General features: G+C 39.5%; 1 protein-coding gene across 1 annotated transcript in view; it reads left to right on the top strand.

The window, feature by feature from the left end:
* COL25A1 (collagen type XXV alpha 1 chain) overlaps positions 1 to 21804 on the top strand; it is a 502347-nt gene that overhangs the window by 269493 nt on the left and 211050 nt on the right. Inside the window, exons 3-4 of the mRNA XM_070433581.1 lie at positions 7625 to 7673; positions 13803 to 13806. Coding sequence (XP_070289682.1) covers positions 7625 to 7673; positions 13803 to 13806 — 53 coding nt within the window. The remainder of the gene's footprint in view (positions 1 to 7624; positions 7674 to 13802; positions 13807 to 21804) is intronic.

The following is a 21804-nucleotide window of genomic DNA, read 5'->3' as shown; positions in this document are numbered from 1 at the left end:
CGGTTCCCAGGCCGACGCTCTATCCACTGAGCCAAACCGGTTTTGGCTTTAATTTCTTCTTAAAGAAGACCCTTCAACATTTCATGTAATATTGGTTTGGTGGTGATGAACTCTTTTAGCTTTTTCTTATCTGGGAAGCTCTTTATCTGACCTTCAATTCTAAATGATAACTTTGCTGGGTAGAGTAATCTTATTTGTAGGTCCTTGCTTTTCATCACTTGGAATATTTCTTGCCACTCCCTTCTGGCCTGCAAAGTTTCTGTTGATAAATTAGCTGACAGTAGTATGGGCACTCCCTTGTAAGTAGTAACTAACTGCTTTGCTCATGCTGCTTTTCAGATTCTCTCTTTGTCTTTTACCCTTGGCATTTTAATTATGATGTGTCTTTGTGTGGGACTCTTGGATTCATCTTGTTTGGGACTCTATGTGTCCTGAACTTTTAATTCTATTTCTTTCACCAGGTAGGGGAAGTTTTCTGTCATTATTTCTTCAAATAGGTTTTCAATATCTTGCACTCTCTCTTCTTCCAGCACCCCATGATGTGAATGTTGGTATGCTTGAAGTTGTCCCAGACACTCCTCACACTGTTTTCATATTTTTGGATTCTTTTTTTCTTCTTGCTGTTCTGATTGGGTGTTTTTTCTTTGCTTCTTTATATTTCAAATTCTTGATTTGATCCTTGGCATCATCTACTTTACTGTTGAGCCCTTGTAAGTTATTCTTTATTTCAGTTAGTGTATGCTTCATGTTTTGAACTCTGTATCTAGTAGCTTTCTTGCTTCCATTCCATTTAGATCTTTTTCTGAAGATTTCTCTTGTTCTTTCATTTGGGACATGTTTCTTTGTCTCTGCATTTTGGCTGCTTCCCTGTGTTTGTTTCTGTGTATTAGGTAGGTTTTCTATGTCTCCCAGACTTGGTAGAGTCACCTTGTATAGTAGGTGTCCTGGAGGGCTTAGTGGCTCAGCCTGCCCAGTCACCTGAGCTGGGCACTCCAAGTGCACCCCTGTGTGAGCTGTGTGCACAGTTCTATTATAATTGAGCTTTGATTTATGTTGGTATCACTGAGAGGGAATAATCCCCAGGCCAATCTGTTGTGAGGATCATATGTGTCTATAACTGAAGAGCTGAGGTACCAGAAACACTTCTATGGGGCAGGACTTGCTTCAGGGGGCTTTGGTGCTCACCAAGTCCTCCCCTTGAATGTGTCCCTCTTGGAGATGGTAGGGTTGTAATTTGGTGTGGTTGAAGTTGTCCACCAGGTGCACTGGTTCTGGGCCTCCTGGGAGGTGCAAAGTCAGCCTCTGCCTATCCTCTGCCCAGGGACACCTAGCATGACCTAAAAAGCAATCAGTGGGGTGCAGATGGCTGCTACTTGTGTTGAGCTTGGAGGTGCTCAGGAGAGACCAAGCTGTGAACCATGGCAGGCTGCCACTAGTGCTGGGCCTGGGCCACTTATTGAGAGGTATGAGGCACACTGATGCCAACTACTGCTTGTTTGAGAGATTTTAAGAAAGTCCAAAGTAGGAGGCAAGAGAGGCCAGTTGTATGGAAAAGGCTTGGATGAGCCTGCAAGTAGGAAAGGGTGGAGATCTCGGGGACTCATTGGGGTGGGGTGAAAAGTCTGAGCCAGGTTGATGGAGATTCAGATATGGCGCAGCCTGTCAGTTGTGGCAGGACAGACTCAGCAAAGGAACACTGGCCTCCGCCAGCACTCTATCTGGGAGAAAGCTGCCCCTCCAGCTCTTGCCCTGCTGCCAGACAATTTAGTTCCTCCCTGAATGTCACAGGTTCCTTTCAAGCTGCTGCCCCAGTGCTGGAGCGCAGAGGGAGTGAGTCCAAGTAAGTCTGTGCAGGGGCCTTTAAGAGGAACTACCTGGCAATCCCACAACCACACTCTCCACTGGTTTTTACAGGCAGAAGCTGTGGGGACTTTTCTTCCCAACACTGGAACCCTGGGCTGGGGGCCTGGCGTGGGCCAGGGATCCCTCACTCCTCAGGGAAATCTCCACAGCTGAGATATCCCTCCTGATTTTAAACTGCCCCATGTGGGTGTGGGAACACAGCCAGTCCTGCCTTTCCACCCTTTCTACCAGTCTCAATGTGCTTCTTTTTTAATTCCTTAGTTGTAGGACTTCCATTCAGGTAGATTTCAGGTGATTTTGAATAATGGTTCTGTGTTTTAGTTGTGAATTTTGATGGTGTTTGTGGGAGGCAGTGAGCACCAAATTTACCTATGCCGTCATCTTGACCGGAAGCCTAAGCCATTCGCTTTCTACTTATTCTTTTGTAAACAAAATCTTTATGTCTTACTGAAAGTTTTGTATAATTTATTATTTCCTTAAGCTCAATATAATGCTTACTCCAATCCTCTGTTTCTTATAGTAATTATATAGCATGTGCTCCTCAAATCTAGTATTTTCTTTGTAAATCCAATACAGTTTATTTTCCCATCTTCTCATAACTTAGTTTAACTTCATGTTTTCCTCTCAAATATTATGAAATTATTTGTAAAACCTTGTCATATTTAATATATATGTCCTGCCAAATATCTTTTACTTTCCTTAGATTCTATTTTTTTCAGTTCTCAATATAATAAGCAGGTTTCCCACAATATTTGATTCATTTCTGTAAGCCTTCTGATTGGATATTTGAGGTAGACATGGTCAGAAATATTCTAACTTTGTTTTTGATTTCTTAAAAAAAAACATTACTTTTAAAATCATTTTATAAGCTGATTTCTTTTAAATATCATTTTTAAAGTTTATTTCAAACTATTTTTAAATATTTGTGCAAACTATTATTTTACTTAATAAATTCTATTAAAAAGGAATGTTTTTCCAGGGGAACATGACAAAATAATTCCAATAAGCATATAATTACTAGAGGCCTGGTGCACGAAATTCATGCATGGAGGGGAGGGGTCCCCTCAGCCCAGCCAATCTGGGACCCCTTGGGGGTTGTCTGACTGCTGGTTTAGGCCCAATTCCAAGAATTGGGCCTAAACCGGCAGTTGGACATCCCTCTCACAATACTGGACAGCTGGCTCCTAATCGCTCGCCTGCCTGCCTGGTTGCCCCTAACTGTCCCCCCTTGCCGGCCTGATCACCCCTTGCTGCCCCCCACCCCCACCGGCCTGGTCACACCTAACTGCCCCCTGCTGCTGGCCAGTTCGCCCCCAGCTGACCCCTCCCTGCTGGCCTGGTCGCTCCTAACTGCCCCCCCTCGCCAGCCTGGTCACCCTTTACTCCCCCCGCCAGCCTGGCCACCCCCAACCGCCCCCCTCTGCCAACCTGGTCACCCCTAACTTCCCTCCCCTTGCTGGCTTGGTTGCCCCCAACTGCTCCCCCCACTGGCCTAGTTGCCCCTCACTGCACCCCCTGTCAGCCTAATTGCCCTCAGCTTCCCCCCTTGCCTGCCTGGTTTCCCCCAACTGCACCCCCCCCCCCACACTGGCCTGGTCACCTCTTACTGCCCCCACTGCCGGCCTGGTTGCCCCTCATGGCCCCACCACCAGCTTGGTCACTCCACACAGTCTGCTTGTTCAGTCATTTGGTCATCCCTCACTAACCCCCCTGCCGGCCTGGTCACAGCCTACTGTTCAGTCGTTTGGTCGGCCCTCACTGACCCCCCTGCTGGCCTGGTCACTCCATGCAGCCTGCTTGTTCAGTCATTTGGTTGTCCCTTACTAACTCCCCTGCTGGCCTGGTTGTAGGCAGCCATCTTGTGAGGATGTGAGGGTTAATTTGCATATTACCTCTTTATTATATAGGATAGTCTCTAAGACTTGTCATAAAAATCAGGGGCTCCTTGGCATCTTGTTATAGGTGAGATAGCAGTCAAAGTATTTCCCATTGTAATTTTCCCTCTGATAGTTCTTATCATTTTATCTTTATCCTTCAATATTCTTAAGTTTCTCCTTCCATGTGCTTAATTGTGATTTATTTTGACTTGCCACTTAGAGTATAAATTCAATCTTAGGATTCTTATATTCAATTCTTCAAAAATTCTCATCTATTATCTCTTTTATAAAAAGGCTTCTCTATCATTTTTTCTGGATTCTTTTATTGACATAAGTAAAATTTTGTTTCTTAACATAGATAGATACATAGATAGCATCTTAGTTCATTTGGGCTGCTATAAAAAAATAATGGGTGGCTTACAAACAACAGAAATTTATTTTTTTCTGTCTTGGAGGCTGGGAAGTCTAAGATTAAGGAGCCATCATGGTTGCCTTTTGTTGAGTGCCCTTTTCCTAGTTCATAATTGGCACCTTCTCACTGTGTAGTGGAAGGGACTAGGACTCTCAGTGGGGTCTCTTAAAAGGCACTAATCCTGTAATGAGAGCTCCAGCCTCATGACTTAAAGTACTTCCTGAAAGTCCCACCTCCTAATACCATCATCTTTGGGGGATAGAATTTTTAAAAATATATATTTTTATTGATTTCAGAGAAAGGGAGACAGATAGAGACATCAATGATGAGAGAGACTCATTGATCAGCTGCCTCCTACACACCTGCTACTGGAAGCCCATACCCTGCATGTGTCCTGACCAGGAATCAAACCATGACCTCCTGGTTCATGGGTCGACATTCAACCACTTATCCACACCAGCCACACAGGGAGTGGGGATGGGGGTAGAATTTCAACATGTGAATTTTGGGGGTGCACAAAATTCTGCATCTTTCACATCAGTTCTTTCTTAAACCATATCCAGGCTAGCACTTAATTGTTTTATCTTTTTAAAAAATTTTGATGACTGTATTTTTTCATTTTCAAGATTTCTAAAGGGTTCTTTTTCAAATTTCCTTGTTCTCCACCCCCCTTGTTTACATTTTTAAAATTCTGCCCTTTAATGGGTGTTACTTCTTCATTTAACTCTTAAAACTTAACATACCAACCTTTGTCTGATGTTTTCTTAAAATAATTAAGAATTCATGATCTTATTATTGAGTGCTGTCTTTCTTAGCATTAGATTTCTTCATACATTTTTGGAATTTGAGTTTCTATATTCATTATGAATAGAAAAAGTATTTTATTATTATTATTATTATTATTATTATTGTGTGTGTGTGTGTGTGTGTGTGTGTAGTTTTCTCTGTGTGTCTGACTTTCTTTTCCCTGTGTTTTCCTTTTCTTAACCTAAAAATGTTATGTTTGTCTTTACTTGACCTCCCACCCTTCTAGATCAGACTTACCTTAAAATGTCATATTAAGACTCCTATCCCACATTTATGTTGGGGATATCATAGAATTAGACATAAAATCAGCAGATGATGCCCAACCTGAGTGGCTCAGTGGTTGCATGTCGATCTGTGAACCAGGAGGTCACGGTTCGATTCTGTGTCAGGAGATTGTAAGCTCAATCCCCAGCATGGGGCATGCAGGAGGCAGCCGATCAAGGATTCTCTCTAACTCTCTCTCCCTCTCCCTTCCTCTCTGAAATCGATAAAAATATTTTTTCAAAAATCAGCTTTCCTGATTGAGAGATTATGCTTGTATTCCCCCACCTTTAAGCCAGACTCCTAGGTTTTTTCAGTATCTCTTCAGCATTTCCATGCCTCTGGCTTTAAGAAATGAACCTGGCTCTGGTTGGAGAACTTAGAGTCATGGCCATCATTCCTACTTGTAGAACTGGAACCCAACAGGCTCATGGTTTTATCTCTATTCTACATTTTGCATTTCTGGTCCATTTCTTGCCTGTAGGCATGTCCATTTGTTTTTGAATACAATTACTTCTAAAATGGTTTTTCTTTCTCTAATTGACCATGTATGTGGAGTAGAAGAAGCAAATCAAGAGTATAAACTCATTGTGCCATCTTCACAACATGTTACTAATGACTTTTTCATGTATATATTTAATCTTTTCAACTTTTCTTGCCTCTTCAGGGAAGATACACATCTTATTTATCACCTACTATCCCTACTATGCAGATCAAAGACATCATAAGTATATTGAAGGAGGCAGCCAATCAAGGATTCTCTAGTTTCTAAAAATTTCTTAGTTTAATTGATTTTTTAATAGAAAAAAATCTGAATTTTAATCATAGGATATTTTACATATCAGAATATGTCAATACAAGAGTAGGCAAAAGTAGGTTTATAGTTGTGAGTATGTGACACACAGTTAAAGCTATCGTAGGAATCATAATCTGCATGTCTTTTTTTCATATGAACAACTGTAAACCTACTTTTGCCCACCCCTGTATATCTCTGTATATGTGCATTTGAATGTGTGTATAAATGTATATTTTCCATACCTACTAGGGTCACACTGGGTTTATTTACCTGTTTACATTATACTCATGCTCTCAATCTGGCCCCAAGTGCCCCAAATATGATTAAAACATCTTTTTATTTCAGAATATAGAAAGAAATCTGAAATTTCTAATGAAAATTTTGGGGTCTGCTATAAAGCTGTTTCTCCTAATATTTTCAATTGATTTTATTGCTTCGTTGTTTTTAACCTCTTACAAAACACAGATGGCTGGACTTATTCTGTGGTACAGGCTTGAGAGGAAACTAACTGGCCCACCAATGTTTTTATTTCTCATGATAGTGTTTCCATGTGGAAGTCGGTAGCTCAGGATCACAGTCAGAGTCAGCTGGATGCTGAGGCCTGTGCTGCTTGTGTCTTGAACTTTGTGGAATTTGGAAGTCATCAGTCCAACTTAGCAGCTCATTCTTTAAAACCAGGAAGTTCTGTATTTTCCTTGGCCTCTTTCTTCCAGCAAATATTACAAGACCTCAATTCTCATTGTGGGCTAATTATTCTCTTCTATTTGCTGGAACCATAATTTAGTGGGCGCTATTCCTACACAAGGAAATGAGGGGAGAAATTATATAATTGAGAATAATGGTTTGAAAGCCATAAATGTCTAGAATCTTGTGCTAAGTCTGATACATACTAGCTTGGTGGTCTTCATCGGCGACTCACTGAAAAAGAAAAGTTTTTTCTCCACTTTTAAAATGGTGACATCATAAAGACGAAGTATTTATTGAATGACAAGAGGAGCTAGCCCTTAGTTAACTGAGACCCATAGTTACTAACTAAACACTTTCCAATGCAAAGGGTTGTGATTTTAACTCAGCTGGTTCTCAATCAGAGAAATTCCAATATATGAAAATTCACATGTAATAAAATAGGAATATGGGTAAGGTTATTTTTATTACTAATATATGCATTTAACTAACTGCCAACTAAATATTTTTAAGAGAATCATAATGGAATTTACTGAAGAGAAACCAGTTATTTATTTATACTTAGCACTTTTAATTATTTATATTGACACCTTCAGAAAATAAATTTTTCTAAGAAATATGAAACTCAATAAAACCAATTTGCTTAGAAAAGTTTTCCTTTATTGATGACATCTGGGCAGGATGAACAAAAATTCCATGTCTTTAGTGTTTCTAAGCAATACTGGGTGGTGAAAGAAATAGTGCAACATTTATAGGTGAATGAAGCTGAAGAGCTATGTTGAAATACCAAAGACAGTGCTGTCCTCTACAAATATCTGGTCTATTTCTTGGCATTCTTAAAAACAGTGATAAAATATATAGAAATTATTTACTAGCCATTTCTGAACCCAAACTTAAAAATGTATGTATATTTTTGTATTTCAGGCCCTCCAGGGAAACGAGGTAAGAGGGGCCGAAGAGGAGAATCTGGTAAGTTGCTTTTTCAGCTGCTTAGGTTCCACTTAGGTTCCTGAATCTGTTCCTCCTAATTAATTATTGTAGCATTTGTGTGTGTGTGTGCGCCTATGTGTGCATGTGTATGTATGTGTGTTTAAATCTCTACTAGACCTAGAATATATTTTTTATTTTCTTATTTCCATCAAAGGAAAAGTTTGCCAAATATTATTACTAACCACTGGCACTCAATTTTGTCTTCTTTATAACATCAAGTCCATCCTTTCAGTGTACAGTGAAGGTTTCTTAGCTGCACACAGTGTGGCTGAACACAGTGTGGCAACATCACCCATGCTTTCATTTTCATAGGTGGTCAGTCCACACATACAGGTTCTCTGTGAAAACATCTGCCTTGGGACACTAGGGCATATGTCTAGGAACGCTTTATTATTATTTTGTCCAACTGGTACAATTTTGTCATGCTTTTACTCTCATTCATTTCAAAATTTGGGAATTTTTATTCCTCTTGTATAACCATAGAATTTTAGTGATGACAGGCGTCTTAGCAATCAATCCAGCATTTTCATTCTGTGTTTGAGGAAATGGCGGCCCACAGTAGTCAGGTGATTTGGCCAAGGCCATGCAGTTTTTATGAGCAGAACTTGAAACACAACCGGTTGTCCTAAAGCCACTTCAGTGAGTTTTTGCTTTCAGGCTAAATCCCTGTATGCTAAGTGAAACAAAAGAGTGAAATAAAAACTATTTTTTTGAAACCAAGAAATCCAAGTGAGTTCACTTACTGTTTTACTTGTATATAAAGTCTAAGACTCCAAAAATGTAAATGACCATGTGAGGCCATTGGTTCTTACTTGCAAGATAAGAGGAAGGTGATTTAAGGCTTGATTCTGGTGTGTGATAAGAAATGTTATTCTCAATAAGTAATTCTCAGTATTAAAAACAATCAATTACTAAGGGTTCAAACAGTACAAATACTAACCTATCAAAAAGAACAGAGTACAGATTGATTTTATTTTGTCTCATTTCTTCTTCCTTTTGGAAAAAAAGATGTCAAAGTAGAAAGGGTTTATGAAAATTCAAGAATTTGGGTAGTGTAGCTGCTTAATTACTTTAAGAGTATTCTCAAAAGTTGTCTTTAAACCTCGCTGACTCTAAATGATTGGAAATTTGAATAGGTATTCCCTATGAAAAGTGCAGTTTCATAATAGAGGGTGCTTTATACATTTGCTTTGAGAAAAAAATGATAAAACATTGGTGGAGTCAAATAATCACTGAATTGATCTTTGTGTCAAGAGAAATAGGATTGAGGGGAGGAAAGTGAAAACTTTATGCTTAGGCAGAGTTCTATAGAAAATGTAAAAGTTAATTCCCAACTTTCTGACTATTTAGAACTGGTGTTTTAATTGAACCTATGGTGTGTGAACTGTTGAAATTTTCTTAGAATTTGCTGGTGTTTTGATGAGAAAACATAGTTTTAAAGAAACATAAACATCAAGGCTTATTCTTTTATGTATTGACAATACTATTGAATGAAAAACATTCTTAGAACAAATAATGAGTACATTTCTAATTTAGCCATTTTACCAAGCTCAAGAAAGTTTACATTTCAATTCTCTATAATTGGCCTGTTATAAATGACCAAAGATCCTCGTGATTCATATTTTATCTAAATTTTTAGGTATATAAATTAGACAGTCTTTGCTTAAAACATATAAATGTATCAGTAATTCATAAACAGGCCTCAGGGAATCTGAACATTCCTTGAAATTTTATGATAAGTTTTGTATGAACATAGATATAAATGTAGTTTGCTGATACGGTGTCAAAGGGTTATGTTCTAAAAAAATATTAAGAATCACTGACTTCTTTGTCCCTTTTATTGTGCTGATGATTATGATGATGTTTTAATCTTTTTATTTAATCTTAATATTTTGCATATTCACTAATTTATCTCTTCCTTTTTTTCTTTCTTACCCCCCCTCCCCCGCCACCGCCATATAGGTCTTCCTGTAAGTATCTTTGCTGCATTTTGGCTCTTCTACATTAATCAGGATCATGTATGTTAAAACCTGGTTAAAACCTCAAAATATGGTCTATATTTCAATTAGGAAAATGTTACTGACCAGTTAAGAGTACTTAACTTTGGGAAGTTATTTTTGAAGTACACTGTTTTGTGATTGTGTGATATGTTGGAGTGCAATATGTGTCAACTAGAAAAACTTTTAATCTTCATGCCATCATAAACCAATGACTCTCTTGGGACTGTTGAAATAACTTATGAAGTTCCTGATATTAAATGCTTTTCCTGGAATTTAGAGGAGTTTTTCTGCAAGCAAATCTCCAAGCTCTTTCACACTTCTTTTTTCATCTGTTTAAACTTGTGTCTGAAGTATTTGCATTTGCCAGTCCACCAAATGTAGATGGCAACATGATCACGGAAATGATACCCCCCGTGGGCTTGGCCCAGTGCTCCCCCTTAGGCATCACTCCTTTTGAAGTCCGCTGGACTTTTGCCTGCACAGAAAGCATGATATGGAGCCCTTGGAGAGTTGCACTTTCCTTTTTCTTTCCTTGAGTAGGTCATAGCGCCAGCATTCCAGTCTGCTTTGCACCCACAGGAACAGATTATCTTGTCAGCTTTGAGCTAGATGTGTTTTTGAGTAATATCCTGGATATCTGCTGTCTGACCTCAGTGTTTGTACTGTGCGCTGGTCGTTTACGGTAGCGATGATCATTGGCCTCCAGCTATTTTCTCATCCCCGAACAGCCACTTTGCTCCAGGGTTCACGGACTCCACATTGGCAACCTATCTAACAGGCCAGCATGGTCCGGGAGCAGGGCTTAGCTTATACTCGTTTACTTTATTCAGAGGAAGCATTGGCTTCCAAATATCTTTTGCAGTCTTCCTGCCACATTCAAGGATGGAACATAAATCATGTTGGAAACGACTGTGCTTCTGTAACTGACTTTCGGTTCTTGCTTAATGCTAGGCAGATGGCATGCCCCAGGCCCAGGGGCTTGATTCTTTGGCTTCTTATTTAAGCCTCTGTCTTTAAAACTAGAAACAAACCACTACTGCCCAGAGGAAACGGTGGAGATTACAGCCAGAATAGAGTGTTCAAGGCTTCTTTTTGTGGATGTAAGTATTAGGCAGGCCAAGAGGTAGTTAAATCTGTTTCTGCCTTATGATGATTTTCAGGATTCTATTTATTTCCTCTTTGGCCCTTCACAATTTTAGCAGCACATAGTTCTTGCTTTCTTGGGGCTATCTACTAGTCCAGGTTCTTTATCTACAGATTTCAATTTTTCTTCCTTCTGTTATATAAAAAAACCCCCACAATAAATAATACATTTTAACCCTCTAGTACAGTGGTCAGCAAACTCATTAGTCAACAGAGCCAAATATCAACAGTACAATGATTGAAATTTCTTTTGAGAGCCAAATTTTTTAAACTTAAACTATATAGGTAGGCACATTGTTATTAACTTAATTAGTGTACTCCTAAGCTGGCTTTTGCTAAAAACGTCCTCAGTCTGATTGAGGTACGTTCACTGAGGTCGACTCCTTCCAACTCTCCCATCCACACTCGTCTTGTATACTTGTTTCGTCTATCTCCTTTCATTCATCCTCTCTATATGTCCAAACCATCTCAACATACCTTTCTCAATCCTCGACACTACATCTTTCACCCCACAACGTTCCCTAAAATTAACTTAATAAACTTTACTTAAAGTTTTAAGTCTTAGTTAAACTATAGGTACGTTGACTAAAACTTGAGATCATAATTAATAACGATATTATTTATTGATAAAATTAAATTCCTTACAATTTACCTCCCCCACGCTGCGTATCCTGCAGCCCGCCTGCACCGCGTCTCCCATCGCCCGACCGACCGACACCCCCACTTCCGAACCACTTCTTCAAAATAGACTCGCCCAAGCCGAAAACCGACTTCTGCACATGGGCCACGAAGTTTCAATCGCACTGTACGTGCGTGCCCACATGTGGTATTTTGTGGAAGAGCCACACTCAAGGGACCAAAGAGCCACATGTGGCTTGTGAGCCTCGGTTTGCCAACCACTGCTCTAGTAGATGGCAAGCCATATTCTAGGCGTTTAATGATTTCATTTTGTAACACAACCACCCTCGGATGTTGCCATTCCCATTGTTTAGTGAGGAAATTGACGGTCAAAACTGCACAGCCACAGAGGGTTTGCAAAACTGAAATTCAATAAGACATGTCTAATTTGAAATGCTTTCTGCATTTCACGTTATCCTGAATCCTTATGAATTGTAAGTGTCTTATAACAGGAATCGTTGGTACATAGGTTTGGCAGGCCATGGGTCAAATGATAATCCTTGATATAAATAATCTATAATAATAAAAGCATAATATGCTAATTAAACCAGACAGCTGAACGTCCTTCCGGATGTCCTTCCAGACAAAGCCACGGCAGCTGCGAGGGCCAAGCCAGGTGATAGGGGCGGCACCTTCCCCTGATCGACCTGGTTGCCTTCTGCAAAGGGAGGCCAGACTACGGAATAGGCCTGCTCCCCGTAGGCATTCACGAAGGGCTCCCGGACCGTGAGAGGGCACAGGCTGGGCTGAGGAACCCCCCCACCCCCAAGTGTATGAATTTTCATGCACCGGGCCTCTAGTTATACAAATAAAAGCATAACCAAAAAATGTAAGAAGCTACTTTATAGACAAGCATTAATACTGCCCCATCTCAACTGCATTTTAAAGAAGTTATATTGTGTTTAGCAAATTGAAGCAAATCCAAGAAATAAGGTATAATCATGAGTTTTCATACTGACTAAAAGATAATTCAGGTTGCTCACATTTTACAAAATGAAAAACCATTGTAGATTAAATGGAAAGCCCAAAGGTAGTCTCAGAAGTCAAACAGTTGCTTCTGATGAACTATCCTTGGCACGGAACCTGTGTCAAGTAAATTTCTCCCACTTCCGTCTAGCCATGAGCTTCAGTGGTCTTGTGACTTGTACTGAAATATAACTTGATTGTCCTGATGTGCATTTTCTTGTCATTCACTTTCAATAGTGCGCAATAGTGCAAAAGACAGCATTATGGCACTCTGATGTTTGTTAATAAACAAAAGAATGGTAGATTGGTTGGCCTGAGTAAAAATGGCAGATTTCTTTTCTCTCTGAGAGTCATTATTTTTCATTGCCCTTCTGAAGTAATATTCTCAAGTAAGATTATACAACAATAACAACAACAAAACCCCACCTTAATTATAAAATTTAATTTAGGAGTTGTACATTCACATCTTCATTGATACAGCTTGGAAAATTTGGCTATATCACACAAAAGCATTTCTTTTGTCAGTTTTTTTTAAATCTTGCATATTGGTATCATTTATAATTTAAAAGTTAAAATACAACTTCAATTGGATCCCACAAATCAATTGGCTCTTTATGAGCTGTTCAGTATATTATTTAGCCTTACCCATTTTGACAAAAAGATATGATGTTATTGTTGGTAGCATAAACCCTCAGAGGTGAATACGATGCTGTAAAAGGTTGCAAAGGAACAATTTTATTATTATGTAACTAGAGGCCCAATGCATGAAATTCGTGCAAGGGTAGGCCTTTGCAACCCAAGCTGCCTCGGCTGGCCCTCGAAGTCCCGTCTTCATCCGGAAGGTCATCTGGACGGTCATTCCACTGTTCGGCCGTTCGGTTGATTTGCATATTACACTTTTATTATTATAGATTTATGTTACTATTAGGTACTTTTTCTTATTTTCTTTCTCATGAAGGTAACATGTATTGTTCTAAAGGAATTTATGCAAGTGCTTTGAGCACCTAGCTCTGATATCACAAATGTATTTGCTGAAATGATTTGCCCAACCATTGTGTTACCTGATTCCAAAGGGCATGAAATGGTACCCCTCTATTTTGGATAAAATAGACTCACGTTTCAATAAGAAGCAAAGAACATGATAAAATTTACAAAATGACTCCAGGGTTTTCAAATGTAGCAAAATTTTCACTAGTTTTGACCTTTTTTAGAGTCAATAGGGTAGGAAGATTTTCTGTCCTCTGTTCAAAAAGGAGGAGTCATTTTAATAATCACAGATAACAGAATCAAACAAGTCCTGTATCTGTAGCCAGAAGAGTCAGGAGACCTGTTTTAAGTGGCTTTTTTTATTTGTATCAGTTTATCAAGCCCTATAATTGTGCTTGATTGACAAAGATATGATGTTATTGTTGGTAGCATAAACCCTCTGAGGTGAATACAACACTGTCGTGTAGCCTGTTCCGCTCCATCCAGCTTCAACAATTGCCAACTGGATTGGAAGCCCAGAATCTTACTGACAGATGAATGAAGTGTACTTAGCCAAGTTAAACTTACAATGCTGTTTCTGCCAATGTGGTAGATGAATTAGGAAAAGAAATCCCTGTGGAACTTTTACAAGAGAAACGCTGCTATCTTTATTTCATATTAAAAAAAACAATATGACTTTTAAGTCAATGGTAAATATTTTCCAGGTATACTAATAACTACAATTTATGGGAATTACATACCACATGTCACTTTACACACCAATATTCATACCAGCTCTGTGAACTAGAGATTGTACCCAATTAGCACAGGTGGAAACTGAGGGTTCAGTAAATTAATCAGTTTGCCCACGGGCTCACATTTAACAGGCGGAAGAACCAGAATCTGAGCCCAGGCCTATCTCTCTTCAAAGCTCATTTCCACCTAGATTTCAACAAGATTTTTAAAAATATATTTTATTGATTTTTACAGAGAAGAAGGGAGAGGGATAGAGAGTTAGAAACATCCATGAGAGAGAAACTTTGATCAGCTGCCTCCTGCACACCCCCTACTGGGGATGTGCCCACAACCAAGGTCCATGCCCTTGACCGGAATCGAACCTGGGACTCTTCAGTCCACAGGCCGACGCTCTAGCCACTGAGCCAAACTGGTCAGGGCTCAACAAGATTTTTTAGGCACATAAGGTTTAAGTGTTATCACTTTCTTTGCAGGTATCTTTTTTGTACCTTATCCTACCATCTATGATTCATTTTAAGCTTTTCTTAGTTGTCAATAGATCTTACATCTTGTATGTGCTCTTTCATAGAGCCAGTTACTTGAGGAAAACATTATCAATCATCTGATTCTCATGTAATGGAAGTAAATGGTGTGGAGATATGAGCTTTGGCTCTTCAGTCAAGAAAACAGAATATAGCCCAACCAGTGTAGCTCAATGATTGAGCATTGACCTATGAACCAGGAGGTCACAGTTCAATTCCCGGTCAGGGCACATGTCCGGGTTTCAGTCTTGATAACCAAAAGGGGGGCATGCAGGAGGCAGCCAATCAATGATTCTCTCTCCTCTTGATCTTTCTTTCTCTCTCCCTCTCCTTTTCTCTCTGAAATAAATAAACATATATTTTTCAAAAAAGAAGAAATTCTCATACACACAAAAAAGAACACAAAATTTAAAATTATCATGGAGTTTTTCAGCCAATTTTCCTTTAGTTGCTTCAATTATGAAAATATTTTAATTTCTATTTGGGCTCAAATTATGTACTTTTGAATGTGTAGTAACTGTTACTTTTTCTTAATAATGGGGTATTATTGTTGATAGAGTAAGCAAACTATTTATCTTGTAGTAAACAATTTTACTACAAAATACCAGGATGGCTCAATAAAGTCAGATGTAGTTGCCATAACAAACCAAAAAAACTAATGAAACAAACCTGGAGAATTAACCTGCGTTTAAAGGTTGTTTGGGGACAGAGTTATAGCAGGATGACCTTAGGCTGTCACAGATGAGTAGTTCATTTTGGGACCCTGCACACCAGTTTGTCTCCTTGAGTGAAAGGTAGAAAAAGAGGATATAGCTATACTTCTAACATAGCATAGATTCTCCAGTGCCTTTTCATGTCTTCTGTTTTGAGTGGTTCAAGCTACCACGTTTGAAGAGGGAGCTGTATTCAGTGGCAATTTGCTTCAATATTTCCTCTGATGTTGTTTATGTAGATTTTTTGCCAGATTATGCAGAACTTTTGCATTTCTGATGGGACAAAGATAATGGGTAAAGAACTACAAAATGAAATAAATAAGAACATTAAATTTAAAAAAAAGAAGAGGAGGAGTAAATAGACACAAAAATATTGACAATATCTTTCTTTGCAAAATTATTTTTGTGTGTGGCCTATTTCTGGATGCCATCTGTTTTAGAATAATGTTTGCTGTTATAACAGACACCTCCTGACATGTCAGTGGCTTACCACAATAGAATTTATTTCTTACTAGTATACATGGCGAGGGGCAATACTTCTGGCAGGGACCCAGACTCATGGAGTGTCTGCTGTCTTTCATATGTGTGTTCTAAGGTTACCCAGGGCATAGACATACAGCCATCAGATAACATAAATAAGGAGAGAGAATGGAGGATCAGAGGAAGTTAAACATTTTATGGTTTATATCACTCTGACCACATTTCTTTGGCAAGAGTCAAGTGACATTTTCACACCTAAAAGCATGGGAAGGAGAGAAATGTAGCTGTGAGCTGAGAAGAAAAGTAAACACATTTGGTCACCAGCCAGTGTCTGCTGCCCTGTCTGGAACTAATTCCTGAAGAAATAGACAGAACCAGAAATCCCCAGAGGGATGTCACTTGGGTAATAATGTGACCTGTGTCTTATTGTAACATTTCAGAGAAGAAATACTTCATCAAAACTATTATCACTAGAAACCTTGAACAAAAAAAGAAATAAAAACAGGGAAGAGATTTCTTTTTAAAAGAGCAGCATAGAAGTTGGGGGTGGTTTGTAAGAAGAATAAGGTATTAATGCCACCCTTAGGCACCCCCTGTTACTTGACAACAGTGGTTCTTAACCTTGGCTGCACATTAGAATCACCTGGGAATCTTTTTAAAATTCTGATTTCTGGGCCTCATCCTCCGGAAATTCTCTTTCTTTGTTATGGAGTGGGGCCACAACATTAGTAACCAAGAAACAGAATTTCCGGAGGATGAGGCCCAGAAATCAGGATTTTAAAAAGATTCCCAGGTGATTCTAATGTGCAGCCAAGGTTGCGAACCACTGCTTTACAACCTCAATGATAATGAAGGCTTCCTGTCTTTAAGCACTTACAGAATCTTTAAAGCACCCACAGACACTGCTATGGCTTTCTCTTCCTTCTTACTTTTTTTTCATGTCACTGAATGACTTCATTACTTTGCATTGGGTCCAGGGTGACTTTCTCAACTAGAAATAATTCTGGTTATTTATCTTGCCTCATATGCCCAATGGTTTCAGGTGAAAGCTTAATTTTTAGTAATAAATCGCTTTGTGAAAAAAAATTACTAAAACTTATGGAGTTACTTTTATGAGGTTTGAAGAGTGAGCAACTGCCATTCTCATAGTGGGTAACATGATTAAACAAAAAAGGGAGAGCTTAAGGATGAATCCTCTCTGTCCCAAGGAACTTGGTAGATGAAATAAGAGAACTTAAAAGAGTGTTTCTTTGTAGATTAAAAATTAAAAAACAACAATAGAGAGCACAAGGCAGTCCGAATTATTCAAAAGGAACCTCTCAGATTTAAAATCTTTGTCATTGGTTGCTGATTGACCACCTGCATACTTTCTAATATCCAATCTGTAAAACCAGTGGGGTGTCATATCACTTCTTCCTGTTTGACTTTGCATGTTGCTGAGTTCATGGGGCTGTCTGCCTATGCAGATCCATAAATATCTTATGGGACAAATTAGGGAAGTAATTATATGATTTCTGTAGATTTGTGTGGCAAGAAGTTTGGATATATTTTTAAAATGTTAATATTTTGATCCAGGTCAAGTGAGTGATTTAAGGGTATGTCCTGGTGTCCTCATGAATGGCTAAGCATTTACTAATCTTCCGTAGCTCCTGATTGTAGAGAAGGACTCAGTTCCTTGTTCTTCCAAACCAGCTACTTAAATGCTATGATTTCCTCTTACACAAGAGTTGCCCCTGTTTAATTTCTGATCATGTGATCATCATGAAGTTGGCCTACATTTAGCCCATTAACTAAGTGACCTGTTTAGTCTGAATTGGACCCTGGACTATAATATAGAAAGAATTTCCTGCTTTAGTTATTAAATGAACTTTAGTTCTTGCTTTTGTGGAATTAAAGGGACATCAAGCTGTGGAATCTAAAGTGTCTCAAGTTACCTAAATGTTCTTATCATTTTTTTGTTGTTGTTGATGTTGTGGGTTTTTTTTAAGTCGCTATGAATGATTGTTTTGGCTTGTAAAAAGTTGGCTTTACTTATTAATTTTTCACCTTATCTCAGTGATGCCATTCTGGCATCCACAGTGACAGTCTGGAAGTTGGGGTCAGCCCCAGCTACTGTGGACACTAACCACAGTCTGAGCCTGAGCCTCCCAGGGCCCCACTGATGATTACAGGCTGCAGACAGGGCTGTGGGGCTCCCACCATGAGACCCAGCACCCTCCAGACCACTGCCCACGAGCCTGGGAACTGCTGCCCTGCCTGCCAGAGGCACAGCACTCCCATGGGTGGTGCTGAGCAGACCAAGTGCAGGGGAGGTGTCATGTCTCGGCTCAGGCAGTCCGGGCTTGATGTCGTGATATGCGGTGGACTGGGTGGGCAGCCCAGCCAGGCCCATCCTGGTTCTGCGGCTGACTTGTGGGTAGTCTTAAGCAAGATGCTTCTTGCCCCTGGGTCAGTCTGTTTTCTAGTTAGCATTGACAGTGCACCTTTATGCACCTTTTATTTTCACAAGTCCTCCTGCTTTCCTAAGATTTGTTTAAGGTTGAATGAAATACAACTTTTTTCTTGTTTTCTTACTTGCTAATATTTTCAGTCTCAAAAAAAATGTATGTCCCTAGCTTTTATTTCTACAGAATATTTTGTTATAATGTATTTCTATAAGGTCAAGGAACTGAATAAAGGATGGACTCATTGAATATAGTGGCAGAAAAGACTCCTTATTAATAATTAATTCATATAGTTATTTAAAATACTGTGCCTGTTCATTCACTTATTTATTCATCAAACTCATAATAAGCACCTACTATGTGCCATAACCTCTGCTATATATGATGGAGATAAAATAGCAAATAAGACATAGTAACTGTCTTCAAGGACCTTAGAGTCCAGTGAGAATAAAACAAAAACAAAGCAATATTATGTGAGAAGTATGTATGCTCAGAATATGCCGAGGAACAACGGGGAGAACAGTAGAGGAGTAAATAATGCATGTTTGGATGGGGAGGGGATCAGGGATGCCTCTGGACCTGAGGTAAGTGAAGGCATGGTCAAAGTGAAGAATCTAAGTAGCACAGTGTTTTCAAGGAGGCTGGCATTTTCAAAGCCTTTGAGACACAGGAAAGAATGTCATTTTGGGAAACTGCTTATTAAATAAGGTTGAAACGTAAAGTTTAAGGAGGACATTGGGATGTAAATAGAAAGAGTAGAGATCAGAGGAGGATGAGACTGCAAAGGAAATTATATGCCTCATTAACTAATTATCCTGAAAGTGTGCAGAGTCTGAAGGATTTCAGAACGGGGGTGGCATGGTTAGACAAACATTTGAGGAAGTGAACTCTTGCTAAAGAACAAGAAGAGGACAAAGGAAGAGAGAGAGATTAGGGTATTGTTGCAGTTATTTAGAAATAAAATGGCCTAGAGAAATGTAGAAAATAGGATATATTCAGGTGCTATTAATGAGGTAGAAATGACATAAATGTGTGACTAGATATAGGGGTAAAGGAAGGGGAAGTTGGGGTAACTTTTAGGTCTTGCTCAGGGGAGTTATATAGTGGGCCACTGGGATAGGGGATAATGAAGGAGAGCAGGTTTGCGTAGGGGATGATGCTGAGGCCTGATGTAGTTATTGAGTTTTAGATGCATATGGGACATCCATATGGAAGCATCTAGCAGCCAGTTGACTATGTTGGTATTTCCTTTGGGGGAGAGGTGTGAGCTGGAATGAGAGCTTTAGGAATAGTCACAGTATAGCTGGTGGTTGCAATGATTAAAGCAGATCAGGCTACTCAGCTCATGAAAATGAGACCCCTCCCTCCTCCAGGAGTTTATCCTTTGAGAAACAGATGGAAGAATTGGAGCTCTTCAAGAAGACTGAGATGGAGTGTGTGGAGAGGTGGGTGGAGAATTAAGACATACTACTGTCATGGGAGACACAAAGGAAAAGTCTCAAATGAAAAGAGTACTAAAACAGTGTCAGGTACAGTAAAATGGCCCATGGGATAAATACTGAAAAGTGTCCACTGTGTTCACTAATAAAAAAGGCCTTGGTGCTGTTGTCCAGAGCAGCCCTTGGGCATTAATTGACTTGCTTTGTTCCCTGGCTGTGGTCTACACCTATCAACTGCTTTACCTAAGGTAGGTAAAATGGATATGACACACATCAACCACAGCTTGGAAAACCCATGTATCCTCAGGACAACACATTTTATTAAAATGTCTCTTTTGATTATTCTCAGTGTCAAGTAGGACATAGAGCATTTGCATGAAGGATACCTATAAGCACAAATGGAGATTTCCTATTTAGTTTCTCCCTCCCTCTCTTCTTTCATTCCTTAAATTATTTTTAAAATATAGTCTTTCTCAGACAGTTTTTTATCTGGTTGAAAAGAAAAGTCTTCACCTATGTTTGCTATCTATACTAATAATAGAGGAATATGCAAATTGTCTGGGACACCATTACAGTAACAGTAATGACCAAATAGCAGACTGCATGGGGCGACCAGGCTGGCGGGGGGGGGGGGGGGGCAGTGGGGGGCGACCAGGCTGGCAGGGAGGGGGGGCAGTTGGGGCCAATCAGGCCGGCAGGCAGGTGAGCAGTTAGGAGCCAGTGGTCCCGGATTGTGAGAGGGATGTCTGACTGCTGGTTTAGGCCTGATCCCTGGCAGTTGGACATCCCCCGAGGGGTCCTGTATTGGAGAAGGTGCAGGCTGGGCTGAAGGAACCCCCCCCTCCCATGCACGAATTTCATGCACCAGGCAGGCCTCTAGTTTATTAATAATACAAGTCACTTTATATTTAAATGCCAAATGAATGCCAGATAGTCATAGCACTAGTTCAGAAAGAGGAAGTTTTATTAAGCATATGAATGGTTAGGAAAATTAGAACTTGAGCTGAGACTTGAAAGATGGGAAAAAAATGGATCAGTGAAGAGGAAGAGGGTGGCAGTAGGGGGGCAATGAGCCAATGGAGAGTAGAGGTTATTATGGGAGAGTTGTTCTGGATTCCATGTAGAGAGCCTTGGATGCCAGACTTAGCACTTTTAATTTTCAGTTCTAAGAGAAAACAGCTATGGGCAACTGATAAGCAATAAATGTGAACCTATTTAGAATGATTGGTTTGAGAGTAATTCTCAGGACACCTGAAGAAAGTCTGGGCTGGGTTAAAGGCATGCATCGGATGGGCTTCATCTGACAAAGTTACCAAGGAGGAGCTCTAGGATTTATAGAATGGATATAAGGGATAAACCAGAGGAGCAGTGAAACAGTATAGGACACAGTAGGGTCAGCTATTAGAAATAAAAGGGGGAGCCTTTTGTGGGAGACAAAGATTTCAGCATTGAGTATTTTAAGTTATTGGTAAGATATCTAAGTAGAGATATTTATTGACTTTGAAAGATATCAAACTCTTCTCATTGTGACCTAAAATGACCACTTGGCTATATTTTCTCTACGCTGTATTGCTGGCATGGTTGGAGTGTAGATGTTCTTGCACAATGGCAAACAAGTGAAGACTGAAAAGAAGGCTCTGGATTATCCAATTAAAATGACCTTAGTTTTTGTATCAGGCTTCTCCAGAAAAACAAAATACAATATCTATCTATCTATATAGAGAGATTTATTTTAGGTATTGGCTCATGTAATTTTGGAGGCTGGTAAGTCAATCTATAGGGCAGTCCAGCAGACTGGAAACTGAGGCAGGGTTTTTATGTTATGGTTTGAAGACCAATTACTTCTTCCCTGGGAAACCTCAATCTTTGCTCTTCAGACTTCAACTGTTAGGACAAAGCTCATTCACTTTATTGAGTATAATCTGCTTTGCTTAAAGTCAACTGAATATAAATGTCAATAACATTTATAAAATATCTTCACAACAACATCTAGACTAATGTTTGACCA

This window comes from Myotis yumanensis, unplaced genomic scaffold, assembly GCF_028538775.1.
Source record: "Myotis yumanensis isolate MYYU_CA2020_CCGP unplaced genomic scaffold, mMyoYum1.0.hap1 SCAF_1, whole genome shotgun sequence".
Lineage (NCBI taxonomy): Eukaryota > Metazoa > Chordata > Mammalia > Chiroptera > Vespertilionidae > Myotis > Myotis yumanensis.
This window is presented reverse-complemented; position numbering and strand designations above follow the sequence as displayed.